At 41.0% G+C, this 16,759-nt stretch overlaps 1 protein-coding gene across 1 annotated transcript in view; it reads left to right on the forward strand.

Annotated features, from left to right (window-relative positions):
- The window catches only part of KIAA1217, a gene marked incomplete at both ends in the record, with an annotated part of 184,618 nt that overhangs the window by 134,214 nt on the left and 33,645 nt on the right, over positions 1 to 16,759 (forward strand). The window contains 3 exons of the mRNA XM_080639653.1: positions 7,640 to 7,744; positions 8,185 to 8,237; positions 15,694 to 15,854. Of these exons, the coding sequence (XP_080495779.1) occupies positions 7,640 to 7,744; positions 8,185 to 8,237; positions 15,694 to 15,854 (319 nt within the window). The remainder of the gene's footprint in view (positions 1 to 7,639; positions 7,745 to 8,184; positions 8,238 to 15,693; positions 15,855 to 16,759) is intronic.

Raw genomic sequence — 16,759 nt, forward strand, 5'->3', positions numbered from 1 at the left:
AATATTCCTTGAGGGGAAACTGCTGAGAAGAGTGACTCTGTGCCAGGGAAGAAATTGAAACATGAATGCTGTTCCCAGTGATTTTTCCAGCATCACAAATAGTTGGTGATCTGACTGTTGTTAAATTTTATGCACTGACAATGATGACAGTGATCTCTCCTGTCTCTTTAAGGACCAGATTTACTCAAAGGTCTGTGAAGGCTTCTCCTGCCATAGACCCTGCCCTAGGAGAGAAAAATCGTTACGCTGCCAGTCAGTTGCTGTGTATGTGTATGAGTTGCACTAATCTCCAGCATATTGTTTGTGCTGTTAACTTTTATAGAGCTCTTTAGGGAAGTGAAGATGAATAGCTGGAAAATACTGAGCTCACAGAGGCCAAAGGTAACTGCTGCCTGCCTTAACCACTGTGCAGATACGGAGCTTCATATAGCCCCCAAACTTCCCTTCCACCTGAGCAACTTGCTTAAGAATCAACCACCTCTGACCACACTTGGCCAGAAAAATGAATGTGTTGAGAGATCCATTGGTGAGAAGAAAATGGAGGACAGAACAAAATCAGACATCCACAAGGATTACAGACTTAGAGCTTGGTGGTTATGTTGACACAAGAGCATGAGTTAGGGCATATTGCAATCTAGGGTCCGTGAGACCTGATTTGTATGTATTTATTTCAAAAAAATAGGTGTAGGTGCCTGAAATTTCGTTTCAAGCTTTCATTATTACAACTAGGAAATAATTTGAACTTTATTTAAATAATCTGTACTGTATTTGGACTATATATCCACCACTAAACCTGTAGGGTCCTGCAGATGAGGCCCTTAGTGGTATGGTTTAGTGGTGGACTTGGCAGTCCTGGGACAACAGTTGGACTTGATGATCTTAAAGGTCTTTTCCAAACCAGGTGATTCTATGGTTTGCCAGTTCTAATCCAAGAGATAGCTTCAGATCAAAAGTTTTACAAATTTCATGTTAGGGGTTGAAAATAAGGGAGGACACCAACAACTTTCCAATCTGTGTCTTTCTTTCTTCCCTCTGAGCATCTCATCTGTTCACTCAGATATGCATAAGGCTGTGTGTTTGTGAATATATAAAGAGCAACTGTACAGATAGTTCTGCAGCTCCTTAAGAGGAGCTTTGCACCAGGTGTTTTAGTCCTGGACCCAGAATATGTTTACAGTGATGAAAATAGCATTTGCATAATTACATTTCCAAATAAATACATGACCTTAATATTCAGCATGGTGTGCATTAGCCACATGTCACTGAAAAAAAATCATTCTTGAGAGCTGCCCTTATAGGTTGTAACTTTTTTAACTTTGAGAAAGTGTGACTTTTAAAAACTAGTTGTAAATACCAAAGCAGTTCATGCAAATCGGTCTGCTTTCTAACCGCTGCAATATTAGGACTTGGGTTTGAGTTCTACAGACACAAAATGCTCTAAGCCTTATTTTAGCTTTGTAATAATTTCATAAACTTTGAAAGCAAATACTGTTGAGATTGTATCTAACTAAACAAGGAACACTAAGGGTGTCCAGGCTGAGGTGCTCTTTTCCTGCTTCAGCAGGAAAGGGTTGTTATGAACACCTGAAAAGTGACATATATAATGGCAGAAAGGTATCCTATACTTGTTGTGAATGGGATACAGTTTACATCTATAAGCACTACAGCTAGGTTTTGGGATTGGAGAGATGGGGCTGAATTAATCCTCTTTAAGGCATGCTAAAATGAGGCATATGCTGCTCTGTCATGCACATTGTCCAGTTGCTGATGACTGTGCAAAGAGCCTAAACATCAGGCCACAGAAAGTGGCTGGTGTGTTCAGTCAGCCTGCATGCAGAGACTGTCAGGTGTGGGGCATCAGCAAAAGGCAATGTTGAGTATCTCATAGGCTTGGGAATACTGAAGAGGGAGGTCTTTTGCATTTGTGCTCTTGATAACAGAGGCTCCCCATCCTGACTCTTTCAGGAGTGGGTTGAGGACCCTGCAAGCACCAAACCCATCATCTCAGAACTGCTGTTCCTTCAGTCCATAGTGGAGTGTGTTGAGAATACTGAAAACATTTCTTGTGCCATCACTTAATGGAAATTACCTTGAAGTAGCACTGGCACAACCTCAGGACAAAGCATAGTTTAAGTATAGATCAGAGAGAAGATTAAGATGGACAGTCACAATGCCAGAATTCAAACTGAATCTCTCTTTCCCTGTTCATTCTCCTTCAGTTTTTCCAGTCTGGGACTGAAGAGGGATATATGTGTATTTTATCAGAATATGTCAAGTACTTACAGCAGACCAGACCCCTCTTTGACCGTATCCTGATTTTGTTGAAGAAAATGGGTCCATTACCTTTGGCATGTTAATTGTGTCAGATTTGGGTGAACAAAAGGAAAAAACTGGTATTTCCAATCTCTTCTTTTGGAGGTTCGCATTTTAATTTTACATTGCGGAAGCCAGGCTGTCAAGCCTGTTATTTAAGCCAGATTTGAGAAGGTTTTAATTGCTTCATGTAATTCTTTCTTGTATCTGTTTTACCTCAGATAATTTCAAGGTAGCTATTTCTGCTGTATAAAGCATTGAATAAATTCTTACGGTAATTCATTTACCAGGAGAGTTCCATATAAAGCTCTTTTAGAACAGTGAGAAAATACAACTTCACAGAGATTTAAAAAAATAAAATATGTTAGTATTCATATGCACCAAAATATTAGAAGTTGTTCATCTTCTAGGGGTTATCAACCCTTAAAACAGAGGTTTGCAGGGAGGATGAGTAAATTTTTGTGAGTGAACATGAGTTGTTTAAACAGGAGTTTACTATCATATTTCTGGATGGCCCATTTATATAGCTTATAGCAGACAGTTATGGAAGTTACTACAGGCAAAGTAGATGTTTAAATGTTGATAAACTGGAAAAGAAGCTGTTTATCCAAAAGTGTATTAAATTAAACACCATTTAACTTACATCCTTTGCATTTAAAACACATGTTGTGTTAAAGAATTCTAGGTTATTTGACAGTGCTGAATATGTATATAATAAATGCTGCTACTCACTAAAAATCAGTCCTTAGAATTGCAAGATAGCTCTACAGGATGTTTTTCCTCCAAAAGCATTTCAAGAGTGTACTGTGATTCTCTTCTGCCTGAACACAACTTTTTCCTCTTCTTCTAAATGTGGCATAAAGCCACATTAGTGAGAAAAGATGATAGTAGAACTGAGCAAAAAATGGGATCACATTTACAGCTTGTGGCTTGCAGTTCAAGACTAAAGTGTAATGGCAACATGTAGGTTATTGGGTATTGTTCACATCAGAAACCACTTTACTGTTTGATATGTTGAAGTGTGGATGGACCCCCTGTGCATTAGGAAAAAATGGTTGTGCTGTATAAAGCCTTGGACAGTGGGAGGCTTCATCAGAATGCACTGAGAGTTGCATAAGAAAAGTGGACTTTGCAGATGTACAAGGCTAAAGTTGCATTTTCCTTTGTGAAAGATGTTGAATGTTCTGAAGAGGCAGAAAAAGATGAATGCAAATGACCAGTACAGGCTGGAGGAAAGGTAAACTGTACTTTGGCTTCTGTTGGAGGAACTGTTTGTAGAAGGTGGGATGCAGGCTCCTGGATAATAGTTGTCAAGCAGTATCACAGCTGGCAGTGCTTCAGAGCTTTCCTTTTTCCTTCAGCTTCAAGCTGTAGAAAATGTGAGTTTAACCTTATCTTTAAAAGATGGAAGTATTCACTGGTGTGTATCTCCCACCTCGGAGGAGAGCAGAGTACAGAAGAGTTCTGCTGGTCTTTACATCACGCCCTCCCAGGATATATACTCTGCTGGTTTGGGGGAACTTTGGGGTAAAGTCTGACTGTGACACTTTCACTTGGTTCTAAGGAAGCCATTGAGAAACTCCTGTTTGCTTTCTTTTCCCAGTGAGACCGAAAAATTTCTAATGAAATGTTTCTCTCATAGGGTAATGTAGAAAGAAATGGGTTTTTTTCCTGTCTCTGACCCTCTTTTTGATTACTATACAGGCTTCACCCAGGTTTTAACTATAAAATATAAAGTCACTGAAAATCCTTCTCCAGAACAGTGTGCCAGTTAGTTCATGGTGCCAGTCTTCTGTGGCACAGCCTAGGGTCAGACAAGAACACAAATGGTTACACAGCCCAGTTCTAGTTTGTGTCTGTATGAGGTATCTTTTCAGTGATGTGAACATTAAAGATATCCCTAGAAAACGGAAGACACACGCAGGTCATTCTTTAATAGCATTGCTGTGAGAAGTGGGTACCAATTCAGCAATATGATGTATTCTTCTGGGATTACTTCCAGTTAATTGCAATGGAGGGAATGACATGAAACCTCAGTGAAGCTGTAAGGAAGAAAGCTGGTGATGAAATTCGATGCCTCAGTGCACAGTCCCTGGAGAAACAAAGGGATTACTTTGTTTCTGCTGAATTTGGAGAGTGAGACGCTAGCGCAGGGCCCTGGGTGTACCCAGACCTGGAGCTGTGGATCAGGCTGCTAGGGAGAACAGGCTGGTGTTTGCCTGCTTTGCTGGTCAAGGTCTGTCGCAAGCTGAAGCCAAGACTGACAGAGCGGCCTGCTAGAGCTGGGAGTTGCTTCTGACCTTGCACCCTCTTCACCTCCCCTACCATGCTACTACCTCTGACTCTCCCAGTATTCACAGGAAAACAATGTGAAACAATGGCTTTCTGTGCTCAGGCTGATAAAACAGCCATTTCTTTCCCAACTGTTGTACAGCAGGCCCTCCCTGCTCTTCCTGGGTGGTGGAGAGATGCAGATTATCTGGGAAATCAATCTGGAAACAGAGACAGGGTTTGGCCTTCACATGCTACCCTGCATTTTGTTCTGCCTGACCCTCTCTCCTGGTGCTCCATGTCCCAGCCTGCCCTATGTCGCTAGAGTGCCAACCTGGCCTGTGCCCTGGGAACCCTCCTCTGCCCCATGGCACTGGAGTGCCAGTCTGCCCCATGCTGCCCGTTATAGGAAGGGATGGTGGGGCAGGCTGTTCCTCCCACTTTTTCTCTCCACTGGGAGCACAATGAGAAGCAGAGAATACAGTGTTGAGAACCAAAAACGTACAACTGTCATGACAGTGTCAGCATCCCTGATGGACCCCAGCCTGGCACAAGATGAACAAAGTACTCATTGTTTCCCTCTGGAGCAGAGGTTGCTCCAGCCTCTTACAGGGAAGCCAAAGGGGAAGGAGGCAGCTGCAGAACCCGTCCCTGCCCCGTGTGACGAGTGGCAGGACTGAGACACTAGCCCTTCAGACACATCATCCCCAAGCACAGTCCTGCTGCCAGGCTGGCTGTGCCCCTGCCTGCAAGTGTTGGCACACGCTGCCTCCCACCGCTGTCAGTCAGACCACCAGGTCTCCCAGAATCAGGTCGTTTGATTTAATGCCTAAAAGGCACCTCCTTTTCAGACACCTGTTTTTGAGATGTTTGGTGCTGATGGCCATACGGAGCCCGGGTATTGCAGTGAAACGACTGCAGGAAAATCCTGCCTTGTCTTTAACGGACTAACTCCAGAGCACATGTAGATTCTTCACATTCTTAATGCTTTTACCATATGAAAAATAATGTGCTCTGTGCAATTGATTCCAGTCTTTCATTCGTTTTTCATCATCTCCTATCTCTGGAACATCCCTCTCCCTCTTAACAACATATTTTCCTGGATTTCATGGCAAAGGACAAGATCAGCTTTGTGTTGCCATAATCTCTTTTGAAGCAGAAAATTGTTTCCAGATTATCAAATGTGGGATGGAAACAACATCATATTTATGAATTAGTAAAACAGATAGACTTCCAATTGAGATTATTTCCAGGAAGGTTTTGTGATGATTATCTAGGGGGAAAAAAAAATGTTTTCATTATTAAGTGTCAAAAATGCTGCATTAAAGTTTGTTAGAATATATTTATCCCAGGCTTTTAGTACCTGTTTTTGTTCCAAAGCTTACTGTAGCCTGAACCAGTTTCTTATTTTAAAGCTTATGACATGTGGAAATTCTGTAACGTATTTCTTGGTTTGAAATGAATCAGGTCAGATTCACTAGTCTTCTCACCACCGTTCAAAATACCTTTCAACATGAACACAGAAAAATAAGATGCTCCTGCTGTATCAAATTGCAGTAAGAACATGTCTGCTGACTGGGAACTGACTGAGCACTCATTTCTTCCCTCCTTGTGTCTGTTAGCATCTCATTACTTGTTTTGCTGCCCTGTTTTCACTATGCCTGAGTGTCTCTGAGTCTCTCCTGGCTATGGTGTCTCTGCACTATCCCAGCAAAGCTCTGTTTCAATCTCATGTGAATGAAATAATTAGCCTTGGTAATCTGGCTGACTGCAAGCTGGGCTGGTTACTTGCTTTGTACCACGTCAGCTTGCTTTTGCCTGGTATTGGTACCTACTTTGGAGTTTATATGGCTCTTACTGATTGGCGTTCAACTGGAGCTGGATAAGCAGAGTTCAGCTGCTACTGTGTGCCCAGTATGCTGCAGTGGTGATGGATGGCCCCTGCAGCAGGCTGAGTCTGGGGCTGCATGTGTCTGTCCCATCTTCTTTCATCAGTCATTGCTGCTTGTCTTAGTCACTTGCTTTTTGAGAAGTTTTGTTCTGAGTCATCTTCCAAATTTGCAGCCCACTGTTGGGATTTGCTTTTGTATGTCTCCCCAGTCACTTAATTGCTGGCATATAGGGATGCATTTTCAGAAGGTCCTGGCTGATCTCCCATATTGATGTGTGGCTGTGTGTCATTGACATGCTGGTATGTGGAAGTAGGCATCTGTGTGAGCAAAAGGCTGTTTTGGAGCCCATTGAGGAAGTCACCTGGTACTTGACTAATATATGCATTTATGTAAACAGATGTACACACAAATGTTAGCCTCCCTATCCAAAATAGACATTGTTGTTTCGTGACCTTTGGTACCTATGGAAAACACTGACCATACCTATTACAGTTCTTCTTTCTCTCTTCTTCCTTTTATGAATTTTGCAGGATATGTGCATGAAAGCAATATGTTTTATGATAATGTTGCTGTACAGTCTGCATTTGGTGTCCTGTGCCTGTCACATTGCTGTCCTTTCCAAGGCAGACAGTTGTGATGTCAGGTGCAAAGGATTTGGCCTCAGAAGTAGTCAGCTTGGGCAGATTAAATGCTTTGCAGACAAAAATCCTGGGTTTGGGGAAAGTAAAAATAGTAACAAGAGGAAGTGTTAAAGTCTTTAATCCTGAAACCTTATATGCAGGCAGAACTATTCTCCTGGTGTATGCAAAAGAGAAAATATATGCAATGCAAAAAAAGATTATTTTTACTAGTTCCAAGAGGCATTAACTGATTGTTTTAGATGCCTGTCTTGTGAGATTGTTAGAAGTTTATTACTTGGGTAGTTGTTTGTTTTGTTCTTTTTTAACGAAGCAGATGTCTTTTTTTGTTGTCTGTTACCATGCAAAAGCTGTCCAAACCAAGATGCGGTAAGCTGCTGCAACAAGGTATATGCAAACTGTTATGCATGGGCCTTTGCACAAGCTCTGTAGTGTCTTTCCAATCCTGTGGTAATCATTGACCTAGAAAAACAAGTCTGAAAGCAAATATACCTGGCTTTAACAAACGGTTCTCTTGTCTTACAGAGAGAGGATACAAGCCATGGAGAAACAGATTGCCAGTTTAACTGGTCTTGTTCAGTCTGCGCTTTTTAAAGGGCCAAATACAAGTAATAGCAAAGATGCTTCTAGGTAAAAAAAGAATTCATTAAATCTGTTTCTCTGTAATGATTTTAGTAATCAATCAACAAAATAATATTTGACTGTAATAGTAAAAAAATCCTTAATGCTCAATCATTTTTAAATATCTTTATCATCCCCATGAGAATGCTAGGCAGAGAGGAAGAATATGCCAAATGGTAGATGGAGATTAACTGCATTACTCTTCTTTGTGTTAAAACGAATCAATGTAGCCACATCTCTGTGCTTTCTACTGCTTATACTCCATTCCTTGCTTAACTTGTATTAAAAGCTGATTGTAAAAAAAAAAAAAAAAAGCAACTGACAAGCTACTGGTGATTTAAATCAAAAATATAAATGATAGACAAGGCCATTTAATTTGCTGATTATGAACTTCATTACAGCTTTATTGTTAGTATGTTAAAATTATGATTTTTCTTTTTATTACTTAGTGAGAAGATTATGATGAAAATTGTGTCCAGCAAGAGCAGCACTGACACTGCAGGTAAGATAATTCTCTTCTAACTTACAAATTCTCCCTCTCTAACATTACTAGCATCCCTTATAGAAATGTCAAATTTACTTAAATTCCTATTGCTGTAGTGTCAGAACTGAATCTGAAGTTCAGGATATGGGAGCTGATCACGTCTTTGTTAAGAGAGGGATTTCTGACAGGTTGAGGTGGTCTGTGGAATGAATTTCACACCTGCACTGGATGGTTTAAATGAGGTACACAGTCTCTGCATATGGTGAATTTTCCAGTGACTCATCCCATCTATAGTGTGTCTCTGTCATTAACCCCAGATGTATCCAGATTGCTGTGGAAGGCTAAATATTTAATTCCTGTTCTGATCATCTGAACTTTTCTCTAAAGTTCTTCTGTCAGTAGGATGCTGTGGATGTAATGACATTAAGTAATTTAGCAGTCAGCAAGATAGCACTTTCTCTAATTAAGCCGTATTGACCTGTTGCTAATTGTTAGCCTGTGCGTAAACTTTTCTGAGCAAGCATCAATTATGAAGCCAATATGAGCTGGTCTTATTTTAGATTCCCACTTGGAGAGCTGTTAAGTGTTTAAAAGATGGAGTTAAGGCAATTGTGGAAAAAGATCTCCATGTGATTGGATCTCTATGTATGGGCTGCTGCTGGAGATGTCTGCAGGGTATGTGTGTGTGTGTATGCCTTCTTTTCACCCTTTGCCATGCACTGAATGCAAATAAAGGCAGTTCTCTACTTCCTGGTAATGCTGTTCCCACAGGGAGATCTGTGTGCTGGCAGGTAGTAAACCACACGCATTTATTAGCAAACCTATTATGCTCTTAACTAGCTTTTCTGTTGGAGCTGTTAGTTCACGTTCAGGATTCCTGTTTATCTGGAATTGCAGTATGTCCTCCTAACCGACAGAAATCAAACCAGACCTGGAAACTATCAAGCATATACACGAGAGAAAGCGCTAAAATCCTGGTACTGGAGCTTTTCTCCCAAGCCACTCTCTGGGCCTGTTCCAGCTCTTCTCTTCCTGCTGGCCCCTGGATGGGGAGAGCAATACTTAAGGCTGTGAAGAAAGAAGTTGTAATTCATCAGTTTCTGACAACTTACTGAGAAGTCCATCATTTTTCAAAACAGCTGCAAAATGCTCTTAGACTTCCCCTATTTCAGTGTCATTATACACTAAGAATTTATGGTATTCCCTACTCGCACAGGTCTCATCTCATACAAAGCACCTATGAAACCATCAAAACCTGCACACACAAGGCCTTTTGTTCTTCTTTGTATTGTATTGCAGTTTGGCCTTTCTGCTTGCATTGTGTTTGTACTAATTCAGATAAATTCTTTGTGGGGAACACTGAGTTGAAGGTTCTGATCTAAGAGTGCCCTGCTGTGAGTTTGGACCAGATAACTTCCAGCTGTCTTTTTCAACCTAAATTATCCAGTGATTTGCCTGCACAAAGCAAAGGTGGGAGTTCCACAGTGTGAAAGTCATGCCCAGCCCATCAGAACAGAATGCTGGTTCATCTGACCAGCAACCATTTCTTGCCATTGTTGTTAAAGATTCCTCACTCACTACCTTACCATATGACTGAACACACGTCCCTGAAATGGCAAAATTACAGCTAACAGCTGCATGTCCAAGCATGGGGCGTGGAGAGTGGGGCATGTAATTTACTGTCAAACACCAGATCAGCATCTGTCACGTACTGACAGACGCATTGGCTTTGTCACATGACCATGCCCATATCCAGCATGTGAGTAAGGATACCAGCATTCAGGTTATGCAACAGATGCCTTCCTGATCACTTGGGTGATGGGGATAGGGAAGCGGGGGCAAGCAATGCAGCCACTCATCTGCGAGGATCCTTATCAGTGCTAGAAAGTATAGCTGTAACTCCTGCATCTGCAACCCTAAATCCAGTCTTTCCAGCATGACTCAGCCACCAGATTAAACTGCCTTTAAATTAAATTAAAGGGAAACAAGGTGTGATGCTGACCCTAATGCACTACAGCATCGTAACACACATTGGCTGTTACCAAAGACTGCTGCATAATAAAATAGTCCTGTATAATAGAATATTTTGCTTTTGCACTTGCTTTTGAATTTAATAAGTCAATGCAGTCCCTGATTACTTGAAAATTAGGCAATCTGCCAGAATATACTACATAATGTTTCTCCTTTTTTGTAAATATGCTTGGGTTTAAATGTGTCAGCACCATCTAAAAATGCTCCTGCCGACTGCTGTTTTGTTCTTCAGTTCACCCCAATCCTTATTAAGTATAGCCATTTAGACTGGTGACTCTCTTAGTATACAATTGCGCTTGACAACTGTGCACTTACAACTGAGATACCAGTTTTAGCAATTTCAAAGTCTATTTGAAAGAAAAAGTAGTACAAAATGTTGATTGAGCAGTCCTTTCTAGAGCACTGGTAAGCAGAAACATGAATAGCTTCCCATCCTGAACAATAAAACATCTGTGCAGGATAAAATTGGCTCATCAATGTTGAACCAACATTGTATTTTATAGTATGTATTCCCAAGATAGGAGACAAAAAATAGAGAACTAGCTCACTTTGGAAGGGAAAGAAACCAACATTTCTACATCCTAGATAACTTTATATAGCTAGATTGCGAATACTCTGGTTTTCATATAAACCAAATTGTTGTATTTAACATGTTTTTGCTTTGCTAGTCTGTAGTGGATTCTTTAGCCTCAAATATTAAAGAGCCTAAATAAAAATGCTTTTTCAGTGTGGAAAAAGAGCCTCTAACAATTGTGCTTGTCTGCATTTCTTATGTTTTATTGCTTTAGGCTCAGTTCTTACATGGGGGGTGGGTTCAAAGAGCAGTAAGCTTTCAAAGATTGGCTGTGTCTCTTCTACTAATGTTAGGATAAATCCATGACTGAATCCTTATAACCTTCTTCAGTTCATCAAAAGTGAATGGATTTTCACACAAGGGACTCTTCACATAAGAATGGCATGTGACTCTAAACCCAAACCGTACTAGGAAGAATCTCCTTGAGATTACTAGGAAATGTGCTGAAAAATGCTCAGTCTCTTTTCTGTCGTATATTTTTTCATCAAGTGACGAGATTGATAGATTGAATCCTGGAGTCATTGATTAAAATAAGATCTGTTGTATCATGGATTACCCAAAAAAAAAGAGCAGTAGTTCTTTGCTAGGTGATGCCTGGTTGGAAGAGGAAGAAGGGAATTTCAGTGTTTCCTGAAAAGGCATCAAGGAGTACATCTTCCTGCAGTAACACCATAAGTACAAACCCCGAGACTGAGATGGGAGCAGGGAGAAGTATTACACATGTAGGGCCCAAATTTGATTCCATGGTCGTTACGAGCTGTCTTGTCATCTCTCTTTATCTGTGTACTTTTTTCACATGCATGACTTTTGCTGTGATGATCTGTAAATTAAAAACATCATCCATATCTGCTTGCTTATCTCAGATTCGAAGACAGATCACACCAGTCTTTGAACTCTGCCAGTGTTTGCAGGTAAAACATGATCCTGATTCCATTCTGAATCAATGAGCTGAAGTTCCACAGTAATATATATATATAATATTTTATTCTTTTAAGGGTGCTTTAGTGCCTGGCCATCACAGATTGTTAATGATGGAATTGCCACATTAACATTGCATTTACCTATTTGTTTAGTGGGTTCTAACTGGATGGAAAGAGAGCTAAATAACTGTCAGGTGTTTTCACCAAATGATGCTTGAAAATGTGGTTCTTTGATAAGGATATGAATAATTCGTGAAGAAACATTGCTGGGTATCTTCTGATTGCCTTTTTCCTAGCAAAATAAAACCTCAACATTTTAGAAAGAAAAATAAAATGTGGAAAATAGAAGGAGAGCAGTCTTTGCAACCATAGCAAAGGTCAAGTGTCAGGGAATGGAAGTTGTGTTCCATATCTTCCTGAGCCTGGGCAAATAGCAAACCATTCCCCTTTTTGCACATCAGTTCTATTTGTGCTTTAGAAATGTCAGTTTAGTTCATTAGCCTTTGTAAAATAATTAAAAAAAAAAGCTAACATTTGGTTTTTGTCCAGAGTATTAGGGAGTTATGGAGGGTTTCTGCATTCAAGCCCACATACCTAGCTCCAGCAAGGGTTTATTTAAAAACCTGAGAGCCAGTGCTGTTTCTTTCCCTTCAGTCCATCTGGCCACACATCTACTCGCAAAGCTACAGTCTGGGACTATTTCCAAAAGCGAGCAATACTCCCTAGATGAAACAACCCCGCATTCAGCTGCCCTTTTATTCCTTTTTGATGAGAATATGTATCTCTGAGAAATCAGCTGCTGATCCTCACTCCGCTCCCTTGCTCACTCAGTAGCTGTGGTGGTGTTTCACACCCTCGAGAGTCCCATGTCATGCTTCACAGGCTCTGAGCACACTCTGCAGCAGGGACTCTGTGACAGCAGAGAGTACCTAATGTTGAGAAGAGGTGGCTGAGACAACAGAAGAACAGGAAAGCTGCTTTGTAAGGAGTCAGAGACATTTATTGCTTACAGAAGCAGATCACAGTCCATCTACACTAAGAAGAAAGCAGGCACCCCTTCCTGAGAAAATATGTGAATTGACTGGGGTCCAGCATGGGGGAAGAGACTGGCTGAGACTGATTCATGCCTTGGCTGCATCATCACAGGGTTGGGGGCCGAGGTTTTGGAGCTTTTGCTTGAGGCAAAAAATAGCAGAAAGGTAGATGTGCTTTCAAAAATAGTCTAGGTTTGTGGCTGGAGATCAGAGCTCTTGGACGCTTATCCACATTTTTCAGACTCTCTGGGGGTTTCTGTCTGTAGGGTTTATGAACTAAATATCCTTTTCTTAAAAAAAAAATGCAAAAAATAGTGCATGTGGAAGGGAAATAGATGCTTGACTGTAGGAAAAACTGCAGCATACATGTAGACAGACAAGTATTAGCATATATTAGACTGAAGCATGGAGTGGGTACAGAATGACAGTGAACAAGGACTGTTTATTTCTCAAGTGTTGCTTTCTGTTAAGCAGCTCTTTGAAAGTCAAGAGAGCATTGAATCACACTGGAGTATAGCAAAAATGTGCAGCAGCTTGCTCAGCACTGAAATGAAAAGTGCCGTTGTTGAAGCACCGAGTAGATCTAGCTGGAGCACGTTTGGGTAAGGTATAGCATTACAGCAGCCAGCACCAGCCTTAGAACAGCTTTTTTGTTTGAGCAGGTCCCTGGAAACCTATGGCATGGTATCTCGTATATAGCATGGGTGCAGCCAGAGGGGCCTGTGTTTTTACTGATAGGAATTGCAAATGTAGGTAAAGCAAGAAACATAGAATCATAGAATAGTTAGGGTTGGAAAGGACCTTAAGATCATCTAGTTCCAACCCCTCTGCCATGGGCAGGGACATCTCCCACTAGAACATGATTCTTCAGAAACCTTTTGGCCCATTTTTAAATAAAAATAGTCAGGTGTAACTTCCATCCTTTGCAAATGCTTCCCCCAGATGAATTTTGCAAAGGCTATATTTGAGGTATCCACACCTACTGGCAAAGGAATAACAATGTGTTTTTATGCTGAGGTGTATTTATGGGCATGTTTGGAGATTTTACTGGTTAAAAAGACAACTAGTGATGAGAGGGCAGGGATAAAACTTACCCCTCCTGGTTTCATACTCATTCCAGCCAGAAAAATGTGTCATGCCCTTTGGAGCACTCAAAATTTGCCTTCAGCAGGCAAAGACAACCTTGCAACACTAGTTTCTGTTTGATTTCGTTGAACTTGATAGAATGAACGCTTGTGAGAATAAACGATAACAAAGATTCCTGTGGAGATCCCCTGATGAGTTAATTGTGTTTCCTCAGATTTTTTATTTTATTCATAGAGCAGGAAGGAAATGAAATGTGAATGACATAATCATAGAGCAGAATCATAGAATCATGTAGGCTTGAAAAGACCTTTAAGATCATGAAGTCCAACCATAAACCTAACACTACCAAGTTCACCAATAAACCATGGCCCTAAGCACCACATCTACACATCTTTTAAGTACTTTCAGGGATGGTGACTAAACCACTTCCCTGAGCAGCCTGTTCCAATGCTGGATAACCCTTTTGGGGAAGAAATTTTTCCTAGTATCCAGTCTAAGCCTTCCCTGGCACGACTGGAGACCATTTCCTCTTGTCCTATCACTTGTTACTTGGGAGAAGAGACTGACACCCTCCTCACTACTTCCTTTTAGGTAGTTGTAGAGCAATAAGGTCTCCCTTGAGCCTCCTGTTCTCCAGACTACACAACCCTACTTCTGTCAGTCACTTCTCATAAGAGTTGTGCTCCAGGCACTTTATCAGCTTTGTTGCTCTTCTGTGGACATGCTCCAGCATGTCAAGGTATTTCTTGCAATGAGAGGCTGATAATGCAGTAATTCATGGAGTGGCAGCTGTCTGAGCCCAAGGGACAAGGTGGATCTGGTACTGTGATCAACATAGTCCTGGACTTAGAAAATGAAGTGTGTCCTACTGACAGTCTGTCATTTTCCCTGTTGGTGGTAGGAAGGGGAAGGAACACATATAGGTGTGCAAAATTGCTAGAAGTGCAAATTGCTAGAAGAAGCTGTAACATGACTATCAACTGATGAGCTGGAATTTGCTTGTACTCTGTAAATAAAACTTCTTCCCAGTTACTTGAGAATGAAAAGAACAAGCTTGACATTGATGCTGTGTAGGGGAACAGAATTATTTAATGAAGAAAGTCTTGTGAGCATACTGATGGTTACTCTCAGAGTATGGCTGAGCTCACTTTCTTGTGTTATGCTGTATTCCTTTGTAAACACAGTCCTGAATAAATGGCAGACTAAAGGGAATAGGTGGAGGCAACACGGCTGTAGAGCTGTTCTCTGCCACACCATTGTTTCATTTCTCTTCTGGTTTTACATAGTAGCAGTTGGAGACACCTGATAGAAGTAACACAATTGTAATTCAAGCAGCAAAGCAAGATTCTCTATAGAAAACTTTTCCCCACACTTGGCAATTTGACTGAATCTGTCTCCAGTGATAATTAATCAATAAATACACAGTTCAGGACTCCTGTGAATGTGCATCAACTCGGACTTGGATGCCTCCTGAGAGGACAACCTTGAAGCTACTTTCAGCACCAATCTGATTTGCTGCTGTTTTCTGTAATCTGCAGTTATAGTTTATTATCCGATCTCCACTACATGTGGTGGGAAGCAGTCCTGTAGCAATGCAGTCCTCAGGTACGGCTGGGGCTCCAGCACAGAATCACTCTGATATTTTAGTCTTCCCTCAAAATATAATGGATAAGGAGGTACCAGTCCCCTGTTAATACTGATCATTGGCAGCTATAATTTACTTTTCTCGCCCATCTGTGTGAGATACATGTGAGTTCAATGGGCAGAGGACAGATCATTTTTGCACCTTCTCTGCTGGTGAGCTCAGCCTGTGCTGCTGCTTATTGTAGGTGCTGCTAACATATCTGGTGGGAAGAACGCATTGGCAACTGTGGAGTCTGCTGTCATCCATCACCCTGCTGGAGCCTCATCAATGCAAGTCAGCCTTCATGGGATGAAACGCAACGTGTCGGATCTGCGGCTGCAGCTACATCAGATGAAGCAGCTACAGGTATGCTTATCTGAGTAATTGTCAGCAAATGCCCTTTTCCTCCCTCCTTCTCTCTCCCTCTCCTCTGCTCCCCCGTATGTACGAGTGATTCTCAGTAGCAGAATTCTAAGCAAAGAGAAGATCCAAGTATTACAGACACAAAAGTGTATTCTGCTGTAGCATACACCACTTACATAGTCCTAAAAGTATGAGAATTAGTTCAGTTCAACTACTGCTGCTCAGATATTGATAAAAAATCTTACTTTCTGGCTTTGCTTGATGACTCTAGACATTAAACAGTATTTATATTACAATAATATCGAGTCTGTGATTACAGTTTGGACACTGCCATGTTATGTGCTGTATAAACATGTTGGAAGAGCCATGTTCCTGCTCCATGCTGTTTACTATTGAGACAGTTTTAAAGTTCCTGAATAAACAGCTTTGATGTCAGGAAACCCAAATGTAGCTAAGGATCAGTAGATATGCATTAAGCCAGAGCTTCAGTCCTGTATTTACAGAATCCAGAAGAACAGCCAACTTAAGAGGCAAGGAAAAAAGATATTTCAAAAGTTGCTGCAAAGGTTTTGTGTATTTGAATAGAAGTAAGGTTGTGCCTCACTTACATTCTAATTTTACCAGTACCTTCCTAGTACACATCAACCTCTCAAAATCTGCAAGATACAATAAGAACAATGATGAGTTAACCAAAATGTTCTGCTGAAATGTACCATCATGCTGCAAATGTAAATATATGCTGTTCATGTTAAACACTGTGAAAATAAGCATACGCAGCTGTACAGGTCTTCAGCCCTTCACTTAATTGGAAACTGAATAGCTCAGAAGATGCAGAAGGAGGTAAAGCAATTTCTTGTAAGACAAAGTGGACAGCAGGGGAAACTTTAATACTCTGCCAGTACTTCTTG

Source organism: Psittacula echo (assembly GCF_963264785.1).
Source record: "Psittacula echo genome assembly, chromosome: 2".
Classification (NCBI taxonomy): domain Eukaryota; kingdom Metazoa; phylum Chordata; class Aves; order Psittaciformes; family Psittacidae; genus Psittacula; species Psittacula echo.